The following is a 24018-nucleotide window of genomic DNA, read 5'->3' as shown; positions in this document are numbered from 1 at the left end:
AGGGGGCTGCTATGGGTCCCCACCTAGCCTGACTGAGTCAGGGACACCTGGGGCAGCAGATCTCTCCTGTTATTTGTAGATAAACAACTTAGCAGGGTGGGAATGTGCCTAGGAGTGCTCTGTGGGATTTTCCAAGGACAACGGCCATGTCCCTTCCTTGGACAGCTTTGCTCTGAGGTAGAGGCTGGTTTTTCACTGCCTGGGTCCCGGAGGTCCTGTCAGTTCTCACCATGTGATGTGCCTGCCATCACCCCTGGCCTTAGCTTCCAGTCCCCTGACCCACCACTGTCCACAGATGCACTTCCACGTTGGTCTCCCGGCCACCCTTCCCAGATGACCCCTGCTCTGTGATGGGACCCAGCTCCCACGCTGTCTGGTAGCCCTGGAGCTCTGTCAGCTTCCCTTTGACTCTGTTTCCCTGTCTTGGTGGGGTATGCTGTGGAGGAAGAGGTCGTTGCGGGGCTGGGCTTGTGGCTCAGTTGCACATGTGTGAGCCACTGGGTTCGATCCTCAGCACCACATAAAAAAATAAAGGCAGTGGTCCATCCACAACTACAAAAGAATTGAAAAGGTCGTTGAGTGCATCACAGGCCATGAGTGGAGCTCGGCCACCTGCAGAGATGTGCACCAGTGCACCCAGCTCCTTTCCACCCCAGGCTTCCTCCTGGCTCAGTTTCACAGTCCAAAAGAAACCCCAGGGCAGGAAGCAAAGCCATAGCTTTGTACAAAGGTTGTGACTTCCCTGGCCAGCTGCGGCCCAGCCCTGTCCCCTGGTGTGCTGAGCTGGCTTGTGTGGCCTGGCAGATGTTCTGCTTGGGATCTGGAGTGTATCCCAGGGGGCCCCAGCTAGTGGCACTAGTGGGAGGGAGCAGGTCACCAGGGGTGTGCCCTCCGGGGGGATATTGGAGCCCTGGCCCCTTCCTCTCTTTGCTTCTTGGTCACCATGAGGTTCTGCCCCACCCCAGCCTCAGGAGCAGCAGGGCCAAGCAAACTTGGACTGAAACTGTGAGTCAGACTCAATCTTCCTGCTTTTTTTAATTTTAGTTTAGTTTAGTTTTAGGTGGACACAATATCTTTATTTTTTTTTTTACATGGTGCTGAGCGTGGAACCCAGTGCCTCATGCATGCCAGGCGAGCGCGCTACCACTTGAGCCACATCCCCAGCCCCAGTCTTCCTGCTTTTAAGTTGTTCACCTCAATTAGTCCCCCACATTAGTCACAGTAGCTGACTAATGTGGGGGACTAATTGCTACATTTTCTGGAATATGATCAGCCAAAATTATGCCTAGTGGGAGTAGCCAAACAATATAAAACAAGACTGACTTTTTTCCCTCATGATTCATCAACCTGCCACTGCTTCATTCCTATAACTCAGCAAACACACTTTTTGTTATATTTCTATCAAGCTATATTCACCTACTTTAAGGGAAAGCCCGCACTGACTGTAAAATGTCTTTTACTTATTAGCAGGCTAAGTGTGCCAAAGTTATTACTATTATTGGTGGTTTTATTAGTGTCCTAGGGAGAAGCCACTACGGGTTTTTGTCTGAGCTTACCTGTTTTTTCATAAGCCCTGGTGTTTGGGGGCATGATTTTATTGTTTACAGGAAGTCTACCTGCAGCCATCCTAGAAGAATTTTACTCAGGAAAAACAGCTGGACCTCAATAATATCAGAAGGTTTTGTGTTGTTTTAACATGTCTTTCCACCACTGCCCACCACCACTGCACAGCTCTGCCGTAGCCCTGAGCCCAGCAGCCCACCACCGGCGATACCCCCAATTGCAGGGGGTTAAGGGATCAGCACACCTCCCTGGAGTGCCATCTGCCCTCTGAGTGGATCCATGGTATCCAGCAGCGACATTCAGACTGTGCCCAAACCTGCGTTATGCCATGCTGTAAAGCGGGGAGTTTGCCACAAGCTACTCCATTTTTTAAAATTTATATACGCGTACTTTGGATAATGATGTCCATCTCATTCCACCATCATTTCTAACCCCGTGTCCCCACCCTTCCCTCCCACCCCTCTGCCCTTTCTAGAGTTCCTCTATTCCTCCCCTGTTCCCCCTCCCTGCCCTGAGCTACTCCATTTTGAACACAAGTGCTGATGTGGAATGACTTCACACCCTGTTTATACCAGTAAACAACCACCACCTGCCCAGCACGTCCATAAAGCACACCCTGTCAAGTTAATTGTGCTGATAAGAATGACTGCCCATGAACTTGTTGAATTAATCAAAAGCAAAGAATACACGAGTATATCAAATTCGTTGGAAAAACCAGGCCTGAAAGCTTAGTGAGCACACCAGACCACCAAAAGAAGCCACCCCCTTACTTGAGACCCATAAAAGGAGGGACATCCCAAAATTGGTCTTGTCACCTGGTTACTGGTCACTCATCACGAGTCTTGCCCCAGAAAAATGGCCACATTGAAGAACCTCTGGACCTCTGTCCTCGGGCTTCAGCAGAGGGTGGCTTCGCCCATGATAACCACACAATCCCACTCCAGGTGCTGTCTTGGAACCTCGGCCTGGAGGAGATTTCTGGGCTCTGACAGCTCTGCACCCTGAGCAAGCTCTGGCAGGTTTGTGATCTCACCTGACCACCTACAGGGCTCCTTCACATCCGCCTCTGCCTTTGCTCTCTGCAGCTTCCTGGACCCAGCTGCCTCAGCCCTTTCCTAGCCCTTCTGGAACCTGGAAGTCTAATTGTATGAAGTGTGGTGTGACTTGAGTGTTACAGGTACTAGGAACTGAGATCGGGATAAAAGACCAGCGATTGCCTAGCTTATGACGACCAAGTGACCACAGTACCCAGTGAACTGCACTGAGGAATGTGGGGTCGCCCGGACCTTTATTGGTGTTCTGTGAATTCTGACATTGTGCAAAGTCATGTTAATGACAGGGTTCACCCACCACAACCTTGAAAATCCCTTTGCTGAGCTGGATGTAGCTCAGTGATAGAGTGCTTGCTAGAGCACACCTAAGGCCCTGAGTCCCCAGCACTGCCAAAAAACCCTAACCCTAACTGTCACTGGGCCTGCCTTGTGGTTCTTTGTGTAGGGCAGGGAGATTTTTGCTTCCCTCTACCCCTCTAGGTTATTTGGCTGGGTTATGAATTAAGATGACAAAGCAGATGAACAGTGGAAAAAACATATGTGTATATACACTAGGGAGTCCCACAAAATAAACGATTGGAGGAAGGGCCAGGTGATGGGAGCTGTCACCACACCCCGCACTACAGAAGGGGGGGGGGACGGTGGGCCCCGGACGGTTGAGGAGGAGACGGCTGTCCTCATTCTGCCGATGGGGTCTCAGGTGGGAGATTGTCTCAGCAGCTCTTCCTGGCCCAGGTACCTTCACCAGGGAGAATTTCCCCTGTGATGTCAACTGCTCTTTACAAAAGGGGCATTTTGCTCTTTGGACAGTTGATGGGGAGGGGAAGATCCTGTCTTGTATGGGATAGTTTTCAGTTTCTTTAACTCAAAGTAGGGCCAGCGTGGTGCATTTTGAAATAGGGTGTTCTGTCCTTCTGTGGTGGTTTTGGGGGGTGTATCCTGAGCCCCAACACCTGAAAGACCTGACAGCACTCAGCACCCCCACATCAACAACCTTTTCTGTGGGAACACTTGAACATCACAGCTGCCTGAGGTGATGCCACCCGACAGGCTGAGTGACCCGAGGGAAGGGTGGGGTGCTAGGAACCATGTTCAGCGTAAGTGGTGCCCAGCTCTGGAAAGGCCTGAGGAGGCCCTGAGCCCTCACTGGCTGATCCTTGGCAGGATGGGGACCTAGCCACCGCCAGGATCAGCTCCCCAGGCTCAGCCCCATGGAGTTGTCACGGCCTCTCAGCCAGCAGAGCACCAGCCCCCCACCCACCCCACCCCCAGTGAGCTCTTCCCTCTCCATGTGAAAGGCCCTCTGCCAGCTGCTTCCAGGACACCTGCCCAGGGCCCAGCCCACCACCCCTCCTGGAGCTCTTGCTTTAGTGGTACAGTGGTGTGTGTCCACAGGGCAGTGTCCAGTCTCAGGGAGGCCATTGCTGCCACAGGACTCTGCCAAGGAGGCAAGTACGAGAAAGTGACGTTGAAAACTCACTGCTTCAACATCAGGTGATGCTTCGGCTGACATTGGATGCCGTGGACTTAGAGTGGAGAAAATAGGACATATTGGGTGTGAGAAAACCACAGCACCTCCTCAGGGAAGGAGAGACTACTAGTGGAGACCAGGGCTGCGCCAGGCGAGGCTGTGGTTAAGCCCCACCATGACAGCTACGGGTGCCTGAGGCTGATGGCACATTTCTGCCCAGTGCCAAAGATGTCCAGCCTACACAGTAAGGCCTTCAGGCCTCGAACTGAGAGGAGGAAATACTGTACCCTAACCTCCCAGGAGGGCAGGCCGTGACTAGCTGACCTGTTCCTGCAGTATATAAGGCTCTACAGGCCCTGGGGCACGGCTGGAGCCTATGTCTGGAGAGTTGTAGGTTAGACCCAGGCAGTGTGAGGTTCACATTCAGGGGCCGGGAGGGGGCCAGGCATCTAAAACTTTGACCTAAAGAGTAATGTTTTAGATTTAAAGCGATTTTTTGTAATATGCTGGAAAAAATATTAAAAAGCACATTCATTATTGTAGATCAAAACCCCTATCTTGGGAGACTGAGGCAAGAGGATTGAGAATTCAAAGCCAGCCTTAGTGTTAGACCAGGACGCAAAGAAAAGACCACTGACTCCAATTAAAGTCAAATTAAAGCAAGCTAATCATTTTGACTGGCCGGGCTGCCTCTCCCAACAAAAACCACGGGAACAAGACAGCACCGCAGCTTTCCTGCAGCCCAGCTTTATAGCCCAGAAAGTTACACAAAGGGGGGTTACAGATAGCAGAACTCTGACGGCATAACACAAAGGCTAGTTTATATTTTCGCTGGTCCTGACATCAGAATTTATGAAGGTCATTAGAGCCTCAGAGAGGGTGCTGTCTGGTCAGGGAAAGCCAGGCATGGGTGAGTTCAAGGCACGGGCAAGCATTCCAAGCAAGTTCAGAATTCGCAGTAATTTATAGTATAGCCGAAATTAGCTTTTTATGTCTTTGCGGTGAGATGGCTCCAATTTTAAGAGGGAATCAGACTGGGTTTATCATTAGCAACCTAGTGAGACTCTGTCTCAAAATAAAAAGGGCTGGGGATTGTACGTGGCTCAGTGGTGGAGCACTCGTCTCTCACATGTGGGGCACTGGATTCGGATTCGCTCCTTAGCACCACATAAAAATAAGGGTAGTATGTCTATCTACAACCAAAGGAAATTACAATAATGAATAATAATAAAGGGTTGGGATGTGGCTCAGTGTTTAAGAGCCCCTGGGTTAATCTCTGGTGCTAAAAATAAAATAAAATTGGCGATTTTCAAAGTCAACTAAATGCAAGTGAAACAGGCTGAGTCTAGAGGGTTATTCAGGCTTTCCCCTGTTTCACCTTGTCCTCTTTCCTAGACCAGACAGCTTTCAGGGCAGCTTAGGTGCGAGAGGGAGGGTGGGTGGAGACAGGCAAGATCTCTCAAGGGGTCCCTGATCTGGTATTGTTCACCTCCACCCACCTGCCCTTCACCAGGGCAAACCGCAAGGCCAGGTGCAATGTGGCGGGGAGGGGAACTGCCCCAGCCCTGGTGAAACCACATGGAGGGCCATGGAGGCCCGGGTGCCGGGAGCTGTGGGGACTGAGGCCTGCAGTCCAACCTATCACATCATCCGTGGAGACCCACCTGTCCACCTTCCAAAAGCCTTCTAGTAACACTGCTGGCCAGGGCTCCTCCTCTAATCCATGTTGGCGCTCAGAAACAAGACCCCCACATATGTGACTTCTGACCTCAAACCAACAGCGCCTGGGGGACAGAACATGCAAGGAAGGGCCATCTCCTGTGTCCCCGCCTGCCGCAGTCTTGGCTGGGCACAGAATCACGAGCCAATCAAGCAGGAACAAAACTTTATTTTGAAAAAGCCGCTAACACTCTCAGCGCCAGCAAGTCAAAAACCGGTCCTCCCACGAGGGTGTCCGACCGGAACCGCGCGCCGACCGGAACCCCCCGTCTCCTCCCACCTCCTCCGGAATTCCCTCCTACTATCCTTCCCCAACCAATGGGAACTCTCCAGCAGTCCCGTAAAGTCCCGTAACTTGAGTCCGGTAGCAGGCCAAGGTGAACAGCGGGAGTCCAGTTTGCATATGAATGTAAATTTTAACATAATCATCTCAGTGGCTAGCTGGCGTCACTTTACAACCAAAGGTGCCATACATCGTATATATGCTTGTGGCTCCTAGCACCCGCCTACCTGAAACCCAGAGTCTTAAGGGAATCCCTTGTCCACGGAGCTCTTCAACTGCAGGGGCTGGTCAACTCCTGTTAAGCTGACCTCATGGACATTTAAACTTAAGGCAGTGTCACCAAAAGCTCAGTCCTTGTCCCCAAAACCATTCAAATAGTAAGGACACAGTTTGGAGAAAAAAGGAATAAGACTATTTATTGCTTTGCCCCCAAGGCTATGATTCTGCCCATCAGCAGGAATAGGGGGCTTTTATAGAGATGATTCAGAGAAAATCAAATTAGGGAGGAGAGATCAGGAAGGAGAAGATCAGGGAGAAGAAGGTTGGGAAAAAGAAAACAAAACATGTAAGATTCAAAGCCGCAAGGGATATAGTCAAAGTATCAAAGGAACACTGTTACAGCAGGTGCTTGGATTATAATGATTTTATAATCCCTTCATGCTGGCTTCCAATAAAAAAATCATCTAAATCTAAAAACCTGTAGTCTAGAAATGTAATCTCAGCTCTTTCAGAATTGAAAGGGACAACGAAGGGGATGAATAGGAGCTGGTGGTGGATCACATGTGAGGCCCCGGGCCAGTCCCCAGCACCACACGCACACGCATGCACACACACGCACACGCACACGCCTGTGGGTCTGAAGGGCAGCTCAGGCTCTGCTGGAGAAGGGAAGGCAGCCCTGGCCAGTCACTCAGTGGAACTGGGGTTCCCCACTTTCCACCTACATGGCTTCACACACCACCAAGCACAAAGACTGCTCTGTGAGTGACAAAGGTGACAGACCACCTGTAACCCCTGCAGTGACCACCTGGACCCTCAGCCAGCTTCGGCCCCTCCAGCTACGCCTTCTCTGCTGTTCCTCTGGCTTCCTCCTGTTTTTCCCCCTCCCCTCCCTTCTCCTTCCCCCCTACCCCCCCCCCCCCGCCACATCTTTCTGTTATGGGGATTTCTTGCTTGGTTTTTTTTTTTTTTTCTTTTCTTGTACTATGGGTTGAACCCTGGGTGCTCTATCACTGAGCTACATCCACACACACTTTTTGAGAAAGGCTCAAATAAAAACCTGTTGCCCAGGCTGACCTTGAACACAGGATCCTCCTGCCTCCACCTCCTGAGTAGCTGGATTACAAAGGGCAACGCTGTGCCCAGCTGCTCCTCCTGCTTCCTAATAAAAAGCACTGGAACACCGAGTCCTAGAATTTCCCCCTAGTTCTTGACAGCATTCATGCAGAGCAAAGCCCTTGCTTCCTTAACTATCCCCTAAATCACTGGCTACAAGCCTTCCTCTTATAAGAAATTCTTCTCTGTTCTCTCAGAGTCAGACTCTTGCTTCCAGTTCTGAGGACCCCTCCACAGGGTGTGGGATTCAAGCAGCTCCCAGGACTCCCAGGAGCCCACCTGATGGGGCAGCAGTCAGAACCCCACTGCCAGCCTGCGGGCACTCACGCTACCCGCCCCAAAGTTGGCCCTGGACTTCCATTTCCCAGGGCTTCCATTTCTGAAGCCAAAAGGAACTTCCTGCAGCGTTCTAAGAAAAAGAAGAAAAAAAAACTGAAACAAAAAGCATGTTCATGATTTTTTGATCATTTTTTGACAATCAGCTATTCACAGAAGGGAACAATTGCTTCATTGTATGTTTTATGAACACAGCCATCTTCCTTCCCACATCGTAACACAAACCATTATTAGTTCAGTTTCATTCATTGGAAGTTGGAGCTTTTCTCCCAATTATCATAAACAATAAGCATTTTAGGAAGCCTCTGCAGTTGTGTGAAGGCTACCTCTTCTTCACACTCCCAAGGGTTCTGAGCCCCAGGACACGTGAAAGTGAGAAGCCTTTGATAGCTTTTCCAACCTTGAAGAGCACCCAAAGAAAAGGGACCAGGCTAATTGTTTCAACCTCTTCCTGGGAACCAGCAGTTCTCTTGGAAGAGACATTTCTGTTTCCCCAAGTGGCCTGAGGGCATATTGTGGCTGATAATTTGGAGGGAGGGAATGTGTTTGGGTGGACAGCAAGGGAACAGGCCTGGAGCTGGTATTTGAGACCAGTGAGAGTCCTTCTGAGACACTTTACAGTTTCCAGCTTTGTGTCCCATTTCTGTCGAGAGAGGTGTCTTCTCACTCTCTCACATTCCTCAGCCTCCTCTCTCTCTGTCTCCTCTCTCTCCTTCCCTGCAGGCCATTCCCATGCACACTGATGGCTCCCTGCACCTCTAGAATGTCCCCAGTGAGTGGCGAGATTTCAGTTCTCTTCCCCCTCTATGACAATTCTGACTTGGGGGTTGACTAGCCCTACCCAGTCACTTAGGATCTCCAGCAAAACGGAGCCCATGATACTAGCCCAAGTGTGCCCACGCCCTTTACTGGCTCTTCCCTGACCCTGTGATGCCAGATTCGTGGGACCCCAATAGACCTCCAGGAGCCGAATCCGATGCAATCACAAAAGAGTCTATCGCAAGCTGGAGCCTGGACTCACAACCGTTCCCAATGCAGTAGTCCCAGGGAGTGAGTCCCCAGTCATTTGTCCAGTGAGATTTTATAAGTTTTGGGGGGGATACTCTGTGTCACAACATCACACAGCAAATCATTCCACTCCGTGGGAAAGTCAAACAACAACTCTTAACATTGATTAGCACATTCACTGGCGGGAACAAGTTGGGTAGGGGTGATTGGTTAGTACAAGAAGGGGTTCCTTTGAACTGATTGGTTTAGGCCATGAGAAGAGTACGTGCTGAACTACATGGTTTCCCAACATGTTATCAACACCATAAACTACTACTGGGGGGTCATCTGGCATCCCAGATATTTCCCTGTCTCATGCTGATTGGAGGTTACTAGGGGGTTGTTATGGGTCCTCACCTAGCCTGAGTCAGGGACACCTGGTGCGGCAGACCTCTCCTGTTATTTGTAGATAAACAACTCAGCAGGTGGGTATGTGCCTAGGAGTGCTCGGTGGGTTTTTCCAAGCCCTTCCTTGGACAGGCTTTGCTCTGAGGTAGAGGCTGATTTCTCAAAAATGGAGTCACAACAGTTTCTCAACCTGTTTCTTCAGTTCCTCACAGTGTTCTGGGTGATCACCACCCCCCAACAAAATTAATTGCACCCGAATCTTTGTCTCAGGGTCTACTTTTAGGGGAAGCCAAACAACGACAGACATGCCAAGGAAATGCAGTGGCAGCTGTGGTGCTGGGGACTGGGGCCTTGTGCATAAGGCAAGCACTCTACAACGAGCTATATCCTGAGCCCCCCAAGCGACTGTGATTCTGCTGGTCAGGGGAAACAGAGTTTTATTGTTTTGTTTTGGATTTGGTCTTTTTTTTGGGGGGGGTACCAGAATTGAACCCAGGTATACTTAACCACTGAGTCACATCTCCAGACCTTTTTATTTTTATTTTGAGACAGGGTCTTCCTAAGTTGCTTACGCCCTTGCTAAATTGCTGAGATTGGCATCAAACTTGTGATCCTCCTGCCTCAGCCTCCTGACTATAATCCCTCCAAATGTCTAGGATTACAGGTGTGCACCACCACACCCAGCATACAAATTATTCTTAAACATAAATTGACCAAAATTGATAATACATGCATGAATTCAGATTTAAAGACCCCAAATATTTTATGATGATATCCATTTCCCCTAAGTGTGAATAAGAAGAGCCCTTCCTTTCTGATTGACATCCATATGTGCCGGATTTTCAAGCAAAAAGTGACACAGATTTGTGTTTGGGACCCTCATTCTCCTAGAAGTGTGGTGGGTAAACTGAAGAAATCACCTTTTGTCTGAATCATAACCCAATAAAAGGCAAACAATGAAACTGGGAAGGACTTCTATCATAAACAAAATACAGTGTTGTAATCTTTAATTTCTAAACAGATGACACAGATTGGTAAGAAACAGCACCAAGACCAGTCTTTAAATCGTGGGCAACTGGCCTGAAAAGCTCATTTCTGGGAAATATTTAATGGTAAGTTAACACATGAAAAATGACCAGCCTCACTACCATATGAAGGCATAGCATAATAAAGAAATGACCTGATGAAATTGCCCGTCCCCATGTTGGGGCTCTGGGATAGCTGCCCTTGACGCTGGCAGGGATCAGGAGAGGACACTCTGTTGACGTGTGATATGATGGCTCCACATTTTAGAAGGGTTTCGGCCACAGACCCACACTGTGTGACCCAGTGGCTCTATTTCTGGAAATTTACCAGGTGGTTTATCAGGAAGTTAACAACATTGTGAGCAAAGCCTTATGTATAAAGTATTTTAATGGGAGAAAAAGAACAATCTTGACAATCATGCAACTATTAATGATGTTTCAAATTGTGCAGAAAACCTTTTTGATTATTTTTACCATCTCTATAAGGACACAATAAATACTGGAAGGAAATACACCAACATAAAGCTATCTTTAGTTTGTGGATTAGGGGTGATTTTCACTTTATAAAAACATTTTTTCTATATTTTTCAATGTTTCCATAACATTAACAGGTTTAGCCCAAAATAAGGGCTTGCTGGCAGGAGGCGACTTTGAGCTGGGGACTGAGTGACCCCTCTCCAGCTGGCACCTTTCTGCCTTCCGTCAAGGTTGGCTCCCAGGATTGTGCCACCAGCCCAGTGGGTTCAGTGGGTACCCAGGAAGGAGAGGGCTGCCAAGCACTTTGGCTTCTGCCCTTCACTTATCAACTCACAGAATAATAATAGGGTAGCAGTTTACCTTGTGCTGAGCTGGGATAGTGTGCTAAGCCCTTGGCCTGCTTAATCTCAGGTGCTCTGAAGGCCTCCAGCAGTCAGGGGACGCAATCCACTAGGCATAGGAGGAGGATTAGCTGGAGAAGGTTTCATGTCTCTTTTCATGTTTCCTTGGCCCTCTTCCTTTTTCTTCCACCCGCTTTATTGAGTCCAACTCAACATGTCTATCCCGCTCTCTAAGGGAAGGGTGGCAGATCCATGGCTCCCCTCTCTCTGGAAACCCTTTTTTTCCAAAGCAAATTCAGCAGGCCAGCTGGCAGCTGGCTTCCTGAGGGCCCCGCCCCCTTCCTTCTGCTGAGGGCTTTTAACTTTTGCACCTGGGGCCATGACCAGCTTCTTCAGTTGGCAGCAGTGGCTCCCTGTGCCTTGTCCTCCAGGATCATCGGGTTGGTAGGTGTCCCCTGGTGTGAGCCCCGGAGGGCACAGTTCTCTCCCTCCTGCTCCTTCCTCTGTCCCTGGCAGTAGGCCTTCCGAACTTCAAGAATCACCCCTTTCTTGCTCCATCTCCTCCCATCTTTTTCTCTGTTCTCCATTCCATTTCCTTTGTCTCCATGGCTTTATCTGTGTCATCATTTCTAAAAGCAAATAGCAAATTGTTGTATTGTGAAGAAGACTCTTCCTTCTTAATGCAGTGGTTCCAAGATTTGTTCCTTTATAATCAACTTATTGAAGGGCTCTATGAATCACAAGTCCCTTCTTAATACTAGGTGAGTTTGGGGACCACAGGACCCAGATTGTTGTCCCTGCAGTGCTTGACCAAGCTTAGGGAGGTGTGCAGGCAGGTGCCGATGGCGAGAGGGGGCACAGCAGGCTTCAGCTGCGACCACTCCAGCCTTGGTTTGGGGGGGGGGGGGGCTGTGAAGCACAGGGTCTGCCCACCCATAGTTTTTTCCTGAACATTCTTCTCCAGGCCGAAGCTCCTGGATGAGTGCATCAGCACCCTGCAGCGGCGGAAAGGTCAGCGATGGCAGTGGTCCGGAAATCCTGCCTCCCCAGGTGTCTGCTCACCCTCATGCTCCTGCAGCTGCCCAAGCTGGATTCAGGTAGGTCTCCCTGCTCCTCGCTCTGTGTCCTGCAGGATTGAAACTTCCCAGTACCTGTAAAAGACACCATTTGGTTCCCCCAAGCCATGTCCAGCGGGCTGGATGGACCTGCTCAGCTTGTCGAGGGCATGGAGGCCCTGCAGGGGCCTGTAATCCTGGGCTGCGTCGCCCCAGTCTCATCGCTCTGACTCCGCTCACTTTGACAGCTCACTTTGATGTGATGGGGCCCCCGGAGCCCATCCTGGCCATGGTGGGAGCAGACGCCGAGCTGCCCTGTCACCTCTCCCCAAACGTGAGCGCCGAGCACATGGAGCTGCGGTGGTTCCGACGGACGCCGTCGCCCGCCGTGTTCCCGTACCAGGCGCCGCAGGAGCAGGAGCAGGAGCGCGAGCAGGAGCTGCTGCCAGAGTACCGCGGCCGGGTGGCGCTGCGGCGCGACGACATCGCCGCGGGGCGCGCGGCCCTGCGGATCTGCGGCGTCCGCGCCTCGGACGAGGGCGAGTACCGCTGCTTTTTCAGGGACAACGCCAGCTACGACGAGGCCATAGTGCACCTCCAAGTGGCAGGTGAGAGGCAGCGGGGTGACGGCCCGGGACCCCCGTGGTGAGCGGGTTACTTCGGGAACCACGCGGTTCCTTCCAGGTGCAGGGTCAGCGGGCCTGGGGGGCTGGGCGTGAGCTGTAGGGGACAGCAAGCGGAATGCCCTCCCCTGTATTCAGCCGCCTGCTGCCCCCTCCCTCAGCGACAGGATAAGCACCTAGGATGTAATGGCCGTAGCATTCTGTCTTATGAGGCCATCGTCATTACTCGACCAGCTCCCAGAATCAGATTTTGAAGATGTGTCTATTTTTCATCATTATCTAAGGCTGCAGTGAGCATCCCATATACTAGAGGCTCCTTTGTGGATTAGTCTCCAAGGACTGGTTTCCTAAGATCCTCCAGCATGGCCTTTTGCTAACACTTTTCACATACCTGCAGAAGTTTCTTTTTTTTTTTCTTCAAGCCTAAATTCTGGGTGAAATACCAAGGAGAGTGGTTAGCTTTCTGGAGGACAGTAAGCACTGAGGTCTGACTTTCCACTCACCAGTGGTGATTGCATCAAGGAAATCTTCCTGATCTACTGTAAAACCCAGGAAGCATTTATTCCACATGATTTTGCAAGAATGACATAAAATTAGACAACACATGAAAAACTGCTTTGTCAATTATAAGGCAAAATTAGGATATCCTCGTAAGATATTATGACCATGTCTTGAACTAATCTAAATGAGTAATACACAAATATATTCTCATATGTAACATGTATAACTCTTTTTTATTTATTTATTTATTTTTTTTTTTGTACTAGGGATTGAACCTGGGACACTAAGCCACTTAAACACATCCCCAGCCCTTTTCAAGTTTTTATTTGTTGAGACTGGCCTTGAACTTGCAATCCTCCTGCCTCAGGCTCCCCAGTCCATGGGATTACAGGCTCCAGCCACCACACCCAGCTATCATTTCATTTTTAGGGAAGACTATCTTAAAGTTTAAGGATGGTGATAAAAGCCTACACATTTGATGCCATAAAATTGTTATTATCTTTTATGAGGGTCAGATATCTGTGAGAATCTGATGCTAGTGGTAGTCCCTTTCAAGACAAAAATACACATTCTTACTAAACACACAAATTCAGAATATAGACAATCATGGACATGTATTTCAGGTTACTTCTTTGGAGCTCTGTTTTTTTCTGTACCCTGTGGAATTTTTTTTTTTTTTTAAGAATTAGGCTAGATAGGTAGGAAAAACAACTTTATATTGGTTTTTGTTAAGCATAATTGTGTGGGGAAAGGTGAGGTTGGAGCAATTTAAGAAAATTCCTGAATCAGCATCATGGGTAAAGAAGCTTAAGCTTTGATCCACAGTCAACTGCGAGCCTCCTTTCTCCTGCAGAACACCACTTCCATCCATCTTTAAATATTCCAGTGCTAGTTCTCCTCCTTCTCAGACCCTTCTTGTAATACTGCTAACCAAGGAGCTCTTTTGCAGACCTGGAGCTCCCAGTCCAGGCCAACTGTGAGGCAGTTCCTGCTGGCTGAAAAGCTCCCCCAGGTCTGCCCACTGAGCTCCTTCCTGCTCACACTTCAAAAACTAGGTGCTAATAAGATACCCTCCTCTGATAAGGTGAATGAAATTCCTTTCACTGACACCTCAGTCTCCTGGTGTAGTGAAATGTGGAGAGGAACTCCCAATCCACTTTGCCTCTCTCTCTTTCTCAAACTGGGATTGTGAGTCTGCAGAAGGCACCACTGAGAGATTAAGCCAGCTTCTCCCTCCTCAGCTCTGGGCTCCGAGCCTCACATCACCATGGAAGTTCAGGAGAGTGGCGAGGTCCGGCTGGAGTGCACCTCCGTGGGGTGGTACCCAGAGCCCCAGGTGCAGTGGAGATCTGCCAAGGGAGAGGAGTTCCTGGCCACGTCAGAGTCCAGGAGTCCTGACGAGGAAGGCCTGTTCACTGTGGCCGCCTCAGTGACCGTCAGGGACAGCTCCATGGACAGTGTGTCCTGCTGCATCCGGAACCTCCTTCTTGGCCAGGAGAAGGAAGTAGGGATTTCCATTCCAGGTGAGTAGAACCAGTGTTGACTCCTGTGTGGACACAGCCTCAGGGCTCCCTGATCTGGCACCTGCCCCGATGTGACTTCCTGGTGGAGCTGCCCTCTTTCCCATCTGAGTGTTTGTCCATTGACTCGAAGGAGCCCCACCAGCCTCTTCAGAAGGATAAAAACTCAGAAGTCACAAATTGTACCTGTCTTTCATGTAGTCTCAGGCTTTCCATTTTAGGAGATCCACTTGAGATGGAGAAGCTCTGGGCCTGTGGCCTTCCTGACCTAGGTCCTTCTCGCCTTGGGTAAATAAGGAGACTACTTTTCTGGTCTTACCCTTTCCACCCTTGCCCTCCCATCCAGGGCTCCTCAAGGCTTCCAGGGGCCCCAGAAGCACATCCTCTCACTAGTCCCTGGACGCCAGCTCTGCCTCAGGCAGGAACGCTTTCTTACTTTTCAGCCAATGAGTCTCACTCTGTCACACACAGAAGTGACCCTTCTCCTTCCTTATTTACCTCCCACATCCCCCTGACTCCCCCTCTGCATTGACAGTGAAGTAGGAATTCTGTAATAACACAACTTGGTCCATACAATCCTTTAGTCCACATGTCCTGACCCCAAATGACTCGGTTCTTCTTCTCCTTCTCTGCTCTTTCTTGCCCAAGATCAAAACTTCCTGAAAAGCTTAGAGAGGCATTGGAGGGATTGTTTGTGCCATGGCAGGGATAGAAGGGACCCACTCTGTCTCCTCTTCCGCCTCCATCTGGCATCAGGAGACGAGTGGGACCTGCTCTGCTTTCAGCCAATGTTCCTCTGGGGACTTTGTTTCAGCTCCCGTCTCCCCCAGGCTGACTCCCTGGATGGTGTCTGTGGCGGCCATCCTTGTGGTCTTAGGGCTGCTCACCATTGGATCCATGTTTTTCATCTGGAGACTGTACAAGGAGAGATCCAGAGAGAGGAGGAGCAAATTCAGCTCTACAGGCAAGTCCTAGATCCTAAATGGGCTGCTCACCAGGGGTGCTTCAGAGGAAGGTTGGGTGCATGCCCACCCATTAGGACGACTTCCAACAGGAAGACCCTCGATTCTAGAATTCCCAAAGTCAGAAGAAATGTGAAGGCTTCTGAAATCATAGATACCTACAATGAAGAGAAGTTTGGGCCACAGGCAGAGTCAAACCGTTCCAACTGGCATTTGAGACCTGAATTTACTTACCACCCTTTCTCAGCCCAACCCCACCTCTAACTCAATTTCCCAGTAAGGATCTTATCATGGAAGATCTGATCTCAATCCGGTAGGAACTTCCTGATTACTTCTCAGAAAACAAGACAGAACAAAGCCCTGTTGTAGGTGGCTGGTGGTATTTCAGTAGTCAGGTAGTCAGTTGTAAGTTAAACAGTTCCTTCTTTATGGGTCCCCTGTGCCAGTCCCATCCCCTCCCTCAAGTCCATTATAAAAAGCCACTGAGGTGATTTTGTTTGTTTTCCAGAGAAACTCCTGGAAGAGCTCAGTAAGTTCTGCCTCTTGTTATTTCATCCAGTTTTTTCACTCTTGTTCAAAACCAGTTGCTGATAGTCTCTCTTTCTTTGCAGATTGGAAAAAGGCGGCATTGCATGCAGGTCAGTGACTCAGGACTTCTCCAGGTCCCACTCCAGGAAGTCAGTGTCCTGTGAGATGTGGATCTGAGAACATTCACATTAACATTAACATTCACTTAGTGAGGAGGCTAGGAAGGGGACCTCGATGGCACATGGCCGTGACACTCTCCTTGAGCCCCTAGCAGAACCCTGGAAGATGGCTAGGATGCCAGTCCCTTCCTACAGTGTCTCCTTGGGGACAGTCAGCTCTTAACCATACTGTGGCTGCTGATCAGAGGGAGCAGACACCTGGGAGGCCAGACAGGTCTCCAGACCTGCATAGGAGACCACCAAGTTAGCCCACTGCTGTTTCTTCCGAGAAGGGAGGACAGGTCCTGTGACTGACTGCCACTGACGGTCACACTCTCTGTCTCTAGTTGATGTGACTCTGGATCCAGACACAGCCCACCCTCACCTTTTTCTTTACGAAGACGCAAAATCTGTTCGACTGGAGGATTCACGCCAGAAGCTGCCTGAGAATCCAGAGAGATTTGACTCGTGGCCGTGTGTGCTGGGCCGAGAGGCCTTCACGGAGGGGCGGCATTACTGGGAGGTGGAGGTGGGGGACAGGACCGACTGGGCCATCGGCGTGTGCAGGGAGAATGTGATGAAGAAGGGGTTCGACCCCATGACCCCTGACAACGGGTTCTGGGCTGTGGAGCTCTATGGGAATGGATACTGGGCCCTCACCCCTCTTCGGACCCCTCTCCCGTTAGCAGGCCCCCCTCGCCGGGTTGGGATTTTCCTGGACTACGAATCGGGAGACATCTCCTTCTACAACATGACTGACGGGTCGCAGATCTACGCCTTCCCTGGCATCTCCTTCTCTGGCCCCCTCAGGCCCTTCTTTTGCCTGTGGTCCTGCGGGAAAAAGCCCCTGACCATCTGCCCAGTGTCTGAAGGGCCTGAGGGGGTTACAGTCATCCCTGAAGCCCAGAACCTTTCCAAGGACATCCCGCTGTCCCGTGTGGGGCGGGACTCTACCTCTGGGGACACAGACAGTCTCCGTTCTAAACTCATCTCTTCCCAGCCCAGCCGAGGGGCACCTTAAGAAATGACCGGCTCAGCCACCTTCCTGAGCCCCTCCCCCACCTGGCAGCCCTTTGGTGGGAGCAGGGAGCAGGGCCTTCCCAGTCTGTGTGGGCACCAGTACTGGGGGGTGAAGAGCTGACTCCTGCGCGCTCTGGTGCTCTCCTATCGCGGGAGACCGGAACCTGTGGGGAGGACAGCTCAGGGAGGGACAGGTCCACACGGGGGTGTGGCAGAAACACGGGTTTGAAGCAAGCAGAAAGCTCAGGGGGTTCGGGAAAGAAAGCTCTTAGGCTAACATCCATAAAGAAGGCTGGAGGGGACATGATGGTGGAAGGAAATGAGGCCCCTGGATTTGCAGGTCTGTATCTCACCTTTCAAGCTCCGCCCTACAGGATAGAGGACCTACTTTTATGGGGATGGAGCTGTGGGAAAGGAGGAAGGGGAGGAGCTTAGAGGAGCAGGGGTGAGGGGTTGGACAGAAGGTGTGACAGGAGAGAACGGTTGGACCAAACTCAGGCCTGTGCATAGCCTCTGGCCCTGCTCCTCTCTGGGCATCCTCCTGACTGGCCCTTGCCTGGGGTCAGACCTGACTCACCTTGTTGACTGCACACGTTTCCCGTGCTCTTCTTTTTGATGTAGACCCTTCTTCTGTGACATCGCCACATCATAGACACTTTTCAGCCTCGTGCCCCCTCAGTCCTCACCTGTGTCCAAGCTCCACACACGCCTTTGGTCAGCGCCAGTCACCACCCATTTCCAGCCGAGCCAGTTCCCACAGGCTGCCTGTCCTGGGGGTGCCCCGAAGGCTGCACCGTGGTGCTCGGTGCAGCTGGGATAACCATGCCTGCTCCTGGTCCCCTGGTCCCCTGAGCAGGCTCCTGCAAGTGGCTTGTCTTGCCAAAGACCTGCAATTGTGTCCAGGTGCCAACTTCCATTTCCACTGTGTCTCTAGCTCCCAGCGTGAGCCTTGCCCAGGGTCCTTGCCTAATAAAGAAGTCTGTGTAATTGCTGAAGGCAGCCTCTTACCTTTCTTTATCACAATTACTGAGAGTGAAACCAAACAGGAAAGAAACCTGGGTGGGGATGCAGCTGGCCAGAGCAGAGCCATTGTATGTGATCCCAGGACAGCAGGGGGCGGGGGCTGCTCCCCGAGGGTCCAACTGCCTACAAAAGCCACAGTGCCCAGTGCTTCCTCCTCTGGTTCCTGTTCGGGTGGTGGCTCCACTTCTACTACCATAAGAGTAACGGCCCTGATGCTGGGGAGGGAAGCCACCTCTCCAAGTAAATCAGCATTTTCCAGAGAGGAAGAATGCTTGGGAAATTTTTATGGCTTGTGCCTTGTTATTATTATTATTTTTTTTTTAAAGCATGATGATCTGTGGAAACTGTTGCCCCAGGGAGGCTCCCACGTGTGAAGCCCTGGTGGTTCCAGGAGGTGATCGCCTTCTTCCCTGCCCCAGGGAGGACAGGAACAGAGGCTCTGATCTGAATGTCACTCACCCAGCCTGCTGCCCAAAGGGGCAGATGTGAAACACTGAAGGTCCACCAAATGTGGGAAATCATCTCATTCCATTTGCACCACATTCCATTTCTTTTTTTTTTTTTTTCACATTCCATGTCTCATGGTTCATCTAAAACCCAGCTTTTCTAAATTTTCAATACCTGTGAACCTCAACGAGGATGGTGCCCAAGAACCAGTCATTGTCACGCAGGCAGAAATTCTGAAAACCAGACAGAATTTCACCACACTCACTGAACTTCAAGCTAAATGCAATCTGGTCTACCCCTTTACCCACCTTGTCACTTTCCCAGCCCCACTCCATTTGTTTTCGTCCTGGCTTTAACATTCTCCTGCTGATTTGGGAGTAAACACCCGAGGAACAATATATACATAATCACATTTCCACGCATGCACGACTAGATTATTTTTAAAAGAATCTACATGGGCTTATAAACCTGGAGACCACAGAAGTTTTGCTCTGGGAATTGTTCAAGAGGAAAATACAATCGAAGTTTAGGATTGGAAGAGACTGTCGATGTTTACTCCAATCCCTCCTTTGAAGAGGTGAGGACACTAAGACAGAAGGAATGAAGTGATTTGGTTAAATGACACAGTATGTGCCAGCCAGGCCAGCATCCAAAGGCAGGTGTCCTTGCTATCGCTGTGCAAGACAAACTGCACTGAGGGTCCTGCAGGGCACAGAGGACAGATTAAGTTAATGCAGGCTCTGGGGCTCCAGGAACCTCCTTGGACACACAGCCAAGGCAGTACACATTGGCTCAGGTGACTGTTAGGCCCAGCGAGGGACCTGAGAAGCAGAGGAACCCATGCTTCCTTTGACCTACACCAGTGTCTGCACCTGGGGAACCAGAAAAAAATGGGCTCTGCTTGAGTCCATTTTCTTTTTGGGACTGGGAGTTAGGAATTGAACTCTGGGGCACACAATCACCGAGCCACATCCCCAGCCTTTTTTTTTTTTTTTTTTTGTATTTTTAAAATTTAGAGACAGGGTCTCCCCAAGTTGCCTAACACTTTGCTGTTGCTGAGGCTGGCTTTGAACTCTCAATCCTCTTGCCAAGCTGCTGGAGTCCATTTTCTGCTACTATAATAAATACCTGAGACCAAGCAACTTATAAAGAATAGCAGTTTACCTGGCTGTTGGTTCTGGAGCCTGGGAAGTCCCAGAGATGGCTCCAGTATCTGGTGAGGGCGACATGCTGTATTAAATGAGGGTGAGGCAGAGCGCTTGATTTTTTAGCAAAATCACTCCCCATGAGGCCCAATCAATCCATTAATCCCTGAATGCATTAATCCACTCATAAGGGCAGACTACTTATGTCCTGATCGCCTCTCAAATTCCATTAACACATGACTTTGGGACTAGGGAAAGCGGCTTAGAGGCAGAGTGCTTGTCTAGCATGTATGAGGCCCTGGGCTCCATCCTCAGCACGGCCTCCCGGAAATACAGCTTTGTGGACCTTAAGGGTCACTAAGGGTCAAGTTCAAACCATGGCAGGCTCCTCCCTCCATCGATCCCAGCCCTGGAGCACCCAGAGTTCTCCTTTGTTGGTCCCATACTCAAACACTACTTCAGCCAGGAGAACATTCATCTCTGTTTTAAAAGCATTCATTCATGTTGAACTTGAACTTTTAAATTCAGAGAAAAACATAGTCCAAATGTCTTTTAAACATTTAGGAAACTCAAGCAATTGCACTGCTGGTTTAATAAGTAATGAACATCCTAAAATGTATCTGTAAAACTTACCCAGAGTAGGAGCTCAGGTTGTGGCTCAGCGGTAGGGAACTTGCCTAGCATGTGTGAGGCCCTGGGTTTGATCCTCAGCACCACGTAAAATAAAGGTCCAACCAAATATATACATATACACACACACACTATATTTGTGTATATATATATATATATATATATATATATATATATATATATATACTACATATACTATATATAATATATATTCTGTAAATATATATTATATATATATATATACTATACTATATATATTATACTAAATATATATACTATACTAAATATATATATATATGTTTATATCTTACCCAGAATAGACCAGGCTGCCACAGGAACCCCCCTCTGAGATAAAAAAGAAAAGGATCTTGGATTTTAATCAATCTCTGGCTCCTTTTCCTTCCCTTTCCCCCAGATGTTCAAGGAAAATGTCCCCAGGGCCCAGGACTGAGCTGGTGGTGGATTCTTAGGGGACACCATGTCCTTGGTCCCCGTGATGCACTCCCATCCTCTCTGTGTGCCTCCCCCTCAGGAAGAACTTATGTGATAATCTGAGACCTGCCAGTCTTTCCTCTTCAGGGGCACATCTGTCAGAAATGCTGCTCTGGACAGGAACAGGAAGATGACCAGTCTCACAGCTGTGACCCTTCTGAAGCGGGGAATTGTCCTCACCAGTGTGGGCCTTAGTCTCATGAGGCTGTCAGTGATCCTAGGATTCAGCAGTACCCCGGAGCCCTCTTCCACCTCCACAGGTTACTGACCAAAGGATGACAAGATTTGATTTTCCTTTTAAAACAGAAACAGTTGTTCCATCGCACCACTAAAGATCAGGCTAAGGGTGAAATACACTAAAATGATAACTGACTTCATTTCACACGACCAGGTGCCAGCTCTGACGACGTGTTGGGGCAGGTGTCTGCCTCCGTGTAACAGTCTCTGTGAGTGAACTGAGCCCAGACTTCAGTTCAAAGGAGAAGAGGACTTAGGACCTCCCTCTCCCGGGCCAACAGCCGTTCCTCCTGGCTCCGCGCACAGCTCAGCTCAGTCTCTTCTGTTCCCATGCAGCACATTGGCCTCCTCCAATGGCCCTCGTGAGAGCACAGTTGCCAACCCACCTCCAGCTTCATTCACTTCTCCCCTCGTTTTATCATCTAGCAATGTAAATAATGTGTTTTCCTGAAAACACATGAAAATTTATCTTAAAATTAAAAATATCCCCAAATCTCATCACATGAATATGAACATTGCCAAGATTTGGATTTATCCTCCTTTTTAAAAAAAAAAAAAAATCTAAGCCAGGCACAGTGGTGCATGCCTGTAATGCCAGGGATTCCGAAGACTAAAGCAGGAGGATAGCAGGTTTGAGGCCAGCCTCCAAAACTTAGCAAGGCCCTAAGCAATTTAGAGACCCTGTCTCTGACACAGAAGGAGATTTAAGAAGGCTGCCGCGTCCGGAAAATGGACCGAGTCGGCGGGAGACGTCAGGGTTAACAAATTCACAGGACACCAAGGTTCTTCATCCAGGGAGAGTCTCTCTCTTTATTATCTCAGCTCATACTTATATATTTCTTTCAGACAGAATGGAAAGTTACTGGTAGGCGGAAGCAAGGACGGAGGGGGGCAGGTGGTCCTTGTCGACTCATACTAAGCCTTCAACCAGGAACCTTATCAGACCCAAGCAGGTCAGGACGTTCCCACATGACCATTATAGGCTGAATAATATGGAAACAGACACCACAAATCTTTCAAGGCCTTGGGAGCTGGCCTCTTTGGCGTGCACACAAGAAACCAGGGCCGGTACCAAGCCCCGGGGGCCAGGGGGAATCCGAGCCAGCAGTTCCCCCTCCTTTGTTTGTTGCACGCCAAAGGGAATCAAGTAGCCCCTGTCTTAGGTCGTTCACTGCCCTTACAGTGCTTACCCGTCTTTGGGGAGGCCCCATTCCCCTGTCTTAGGTTGCAGTGCAAGCGTGAAAGTTGCCCGTCTCTGGGTACTACAAGATCAGCTTGTTGTAGTCAAGGCGTTCAGTGGTATCTATTCAGCCAGTCATAATTGGGTTTTTAATTGGTTCTGGTTCGACAAGGCATAGAGTCAGAGGAGAGGAATAAAGAAGAAAAAGAAGGGGGCAAAAGGAGGAAGGCATGAAGCAGGGATCATTGTAGAAAAATCATCTTCGAATCGGTCGGAGACAAACTTCAGCAAAATCATCCTTGGTTTGTAGGCATTGATAATGGACCTGTATTGGCTTAGAAGTCAGAATGTTAATTTTATCTTTAATAAATTGTGTCACTCTCTTAACTAGGCAGGGGCCTACAGCAACTATAAGGAGGAGACCGAAAAGCGGTCCCATTACAGTGGATATCAAAGGAGTTAACCATGGGGTATTTTTAAACCATTGTTCAAACCATCCTTGTTGTGCTTCAAACTCTTTTTGTCTTTTAGCCAATCTTTCCTTGACCTTTTCCATAGTTTCACGGACTACCCCGGTATGATCTAAATAAAGGCAACACTGTTCCTTTAAAGCTACACATAGTCCTCCTTCCCTTAGGAACAATAAATCTAGTCCCCTCCTATTTTGTAACACAACTTCTGAGAGGGAGGTGAGGGACTTTTCCAAGGCGGTAATTGACTTGGCCATGGCTGTTAAATCCTCATTCATAGCCATTTGTAAATTTAGTAATTGACCTCCCTGGACACAGGCGGCTGTCCCGGTTCCTATTCCAGTTGCTATTCCGCCTATGCCCAATAGGAGGGCAATAGTCATAGTTATTGGTTCTCTGGGGAGCCGAGTATGTCCCTCAAGGTGTCCCAGGACATAGTCTGATCCATGATAAGATATCCTCGGCCATAATTGTATCAGCACACAGAAATCAGTAGTTGTATTTAGGACTGCCATGGAAACACAGGGAGTTAACCCAGTAATGCAAGCAAATTAGGACCCTTTGGGACCCCACAAATAATCAGATTGGGATTGATTTATTAGTCGGGTGATGTTGCAGAGATGGCACCTTTCCCAAGCAAACCTCTTGTCCCATGACCTCCGTGATAGTTAACTTATAGCTGGGCAGAGAATAACATTTGGGATCTGCAGTGGTATTAGAGGATAATTTAGACAGTATTGCTACCCCTTCATAATAGGGCGGCCTGGAGGTCAAGCATAGCCAGCAATCTTGGGTCCTGTTAGGATTAGTGGCATTGAGAGCGAAAAGGGCTCCTCGGACCAAATTAAGAAGACGATCTCCAGTTCCAGGGTGTATGGGCTCAGGGGTATAATCAAAGGTTTGATAGCCCATAGTTATTGTTTGACCGCTGGGGGAAGGTTTTACTGTTGGGGCTGTGGGCTGCTTGGGTCCAGATGGGGCCTTTTGGTCTCCGAGCACCTGATTAGGTCCTATTAGACTTCCAGTAGGC

The 24018-nt window shown here is 49.5% G+C and overlaps 1 protein-coding gene across 3 annotated transcripts in view; it reads left to right on the top strand.

Annotated features, from left to right (window-relative positions):
- The window catches only part of BTN1A1 (butyrophilin subfamily 1 member A1), a 32869-nt gene extending 15290 nt beyond the window's left edge, over positions 1-17579 (top strand). For all 3 annotated transcript variants that reach the window (XM_081293668.1, XM_081293667.1, XM_081293669.1), the window contains 7 exons: positions 11962-12094; positions 12301-12660; positions 14418-14699; positions 15511-15660; positions 16167-16187; positions 16270-16296; positions 16692-17579. In XM_081293668.1, the coding sequence (XP_081149794.1) occupies positions 12016-12094; positions 12301-12660; positions 14418-14699; positions 15511-15660; positions 16167-16187; positions 16270-16296; positions 16692-17365 (1593 nt within the window). In that variant the 5' untranslated portion in view covers positions 11962-12015 and the 3' untranslated portion in view covers positions 17366-17579. The remainder of the gene's footprint in view (positions 1-11961; positions 12095-12300; positions 12661-14417; positions 14700-15510; positions 15661-16166; positions 16188-16269; positions 16297-16691) is intronic.
- The last annotated feature ends 6439 nt before the right edge of the window (positions 17580-24018 follow it).

The sequence above is a fragment of the Spermophilus citellus genome (genome assembly GCF_964194105.1).
Source record: "Spermophilus citellus genome assembly, chromosome: 5".
Taxonomy (NCBI): Eukaryota; Metazoa; Chordata; class Mammalia; order Rodentia; family Sciuridae; genus Spermophilus; species Spermophilus citellus.
Note: the sequence above shows the minus strand (reverse complement) of the source record. Positions and strands in the feature narration are given on the sequence as shown.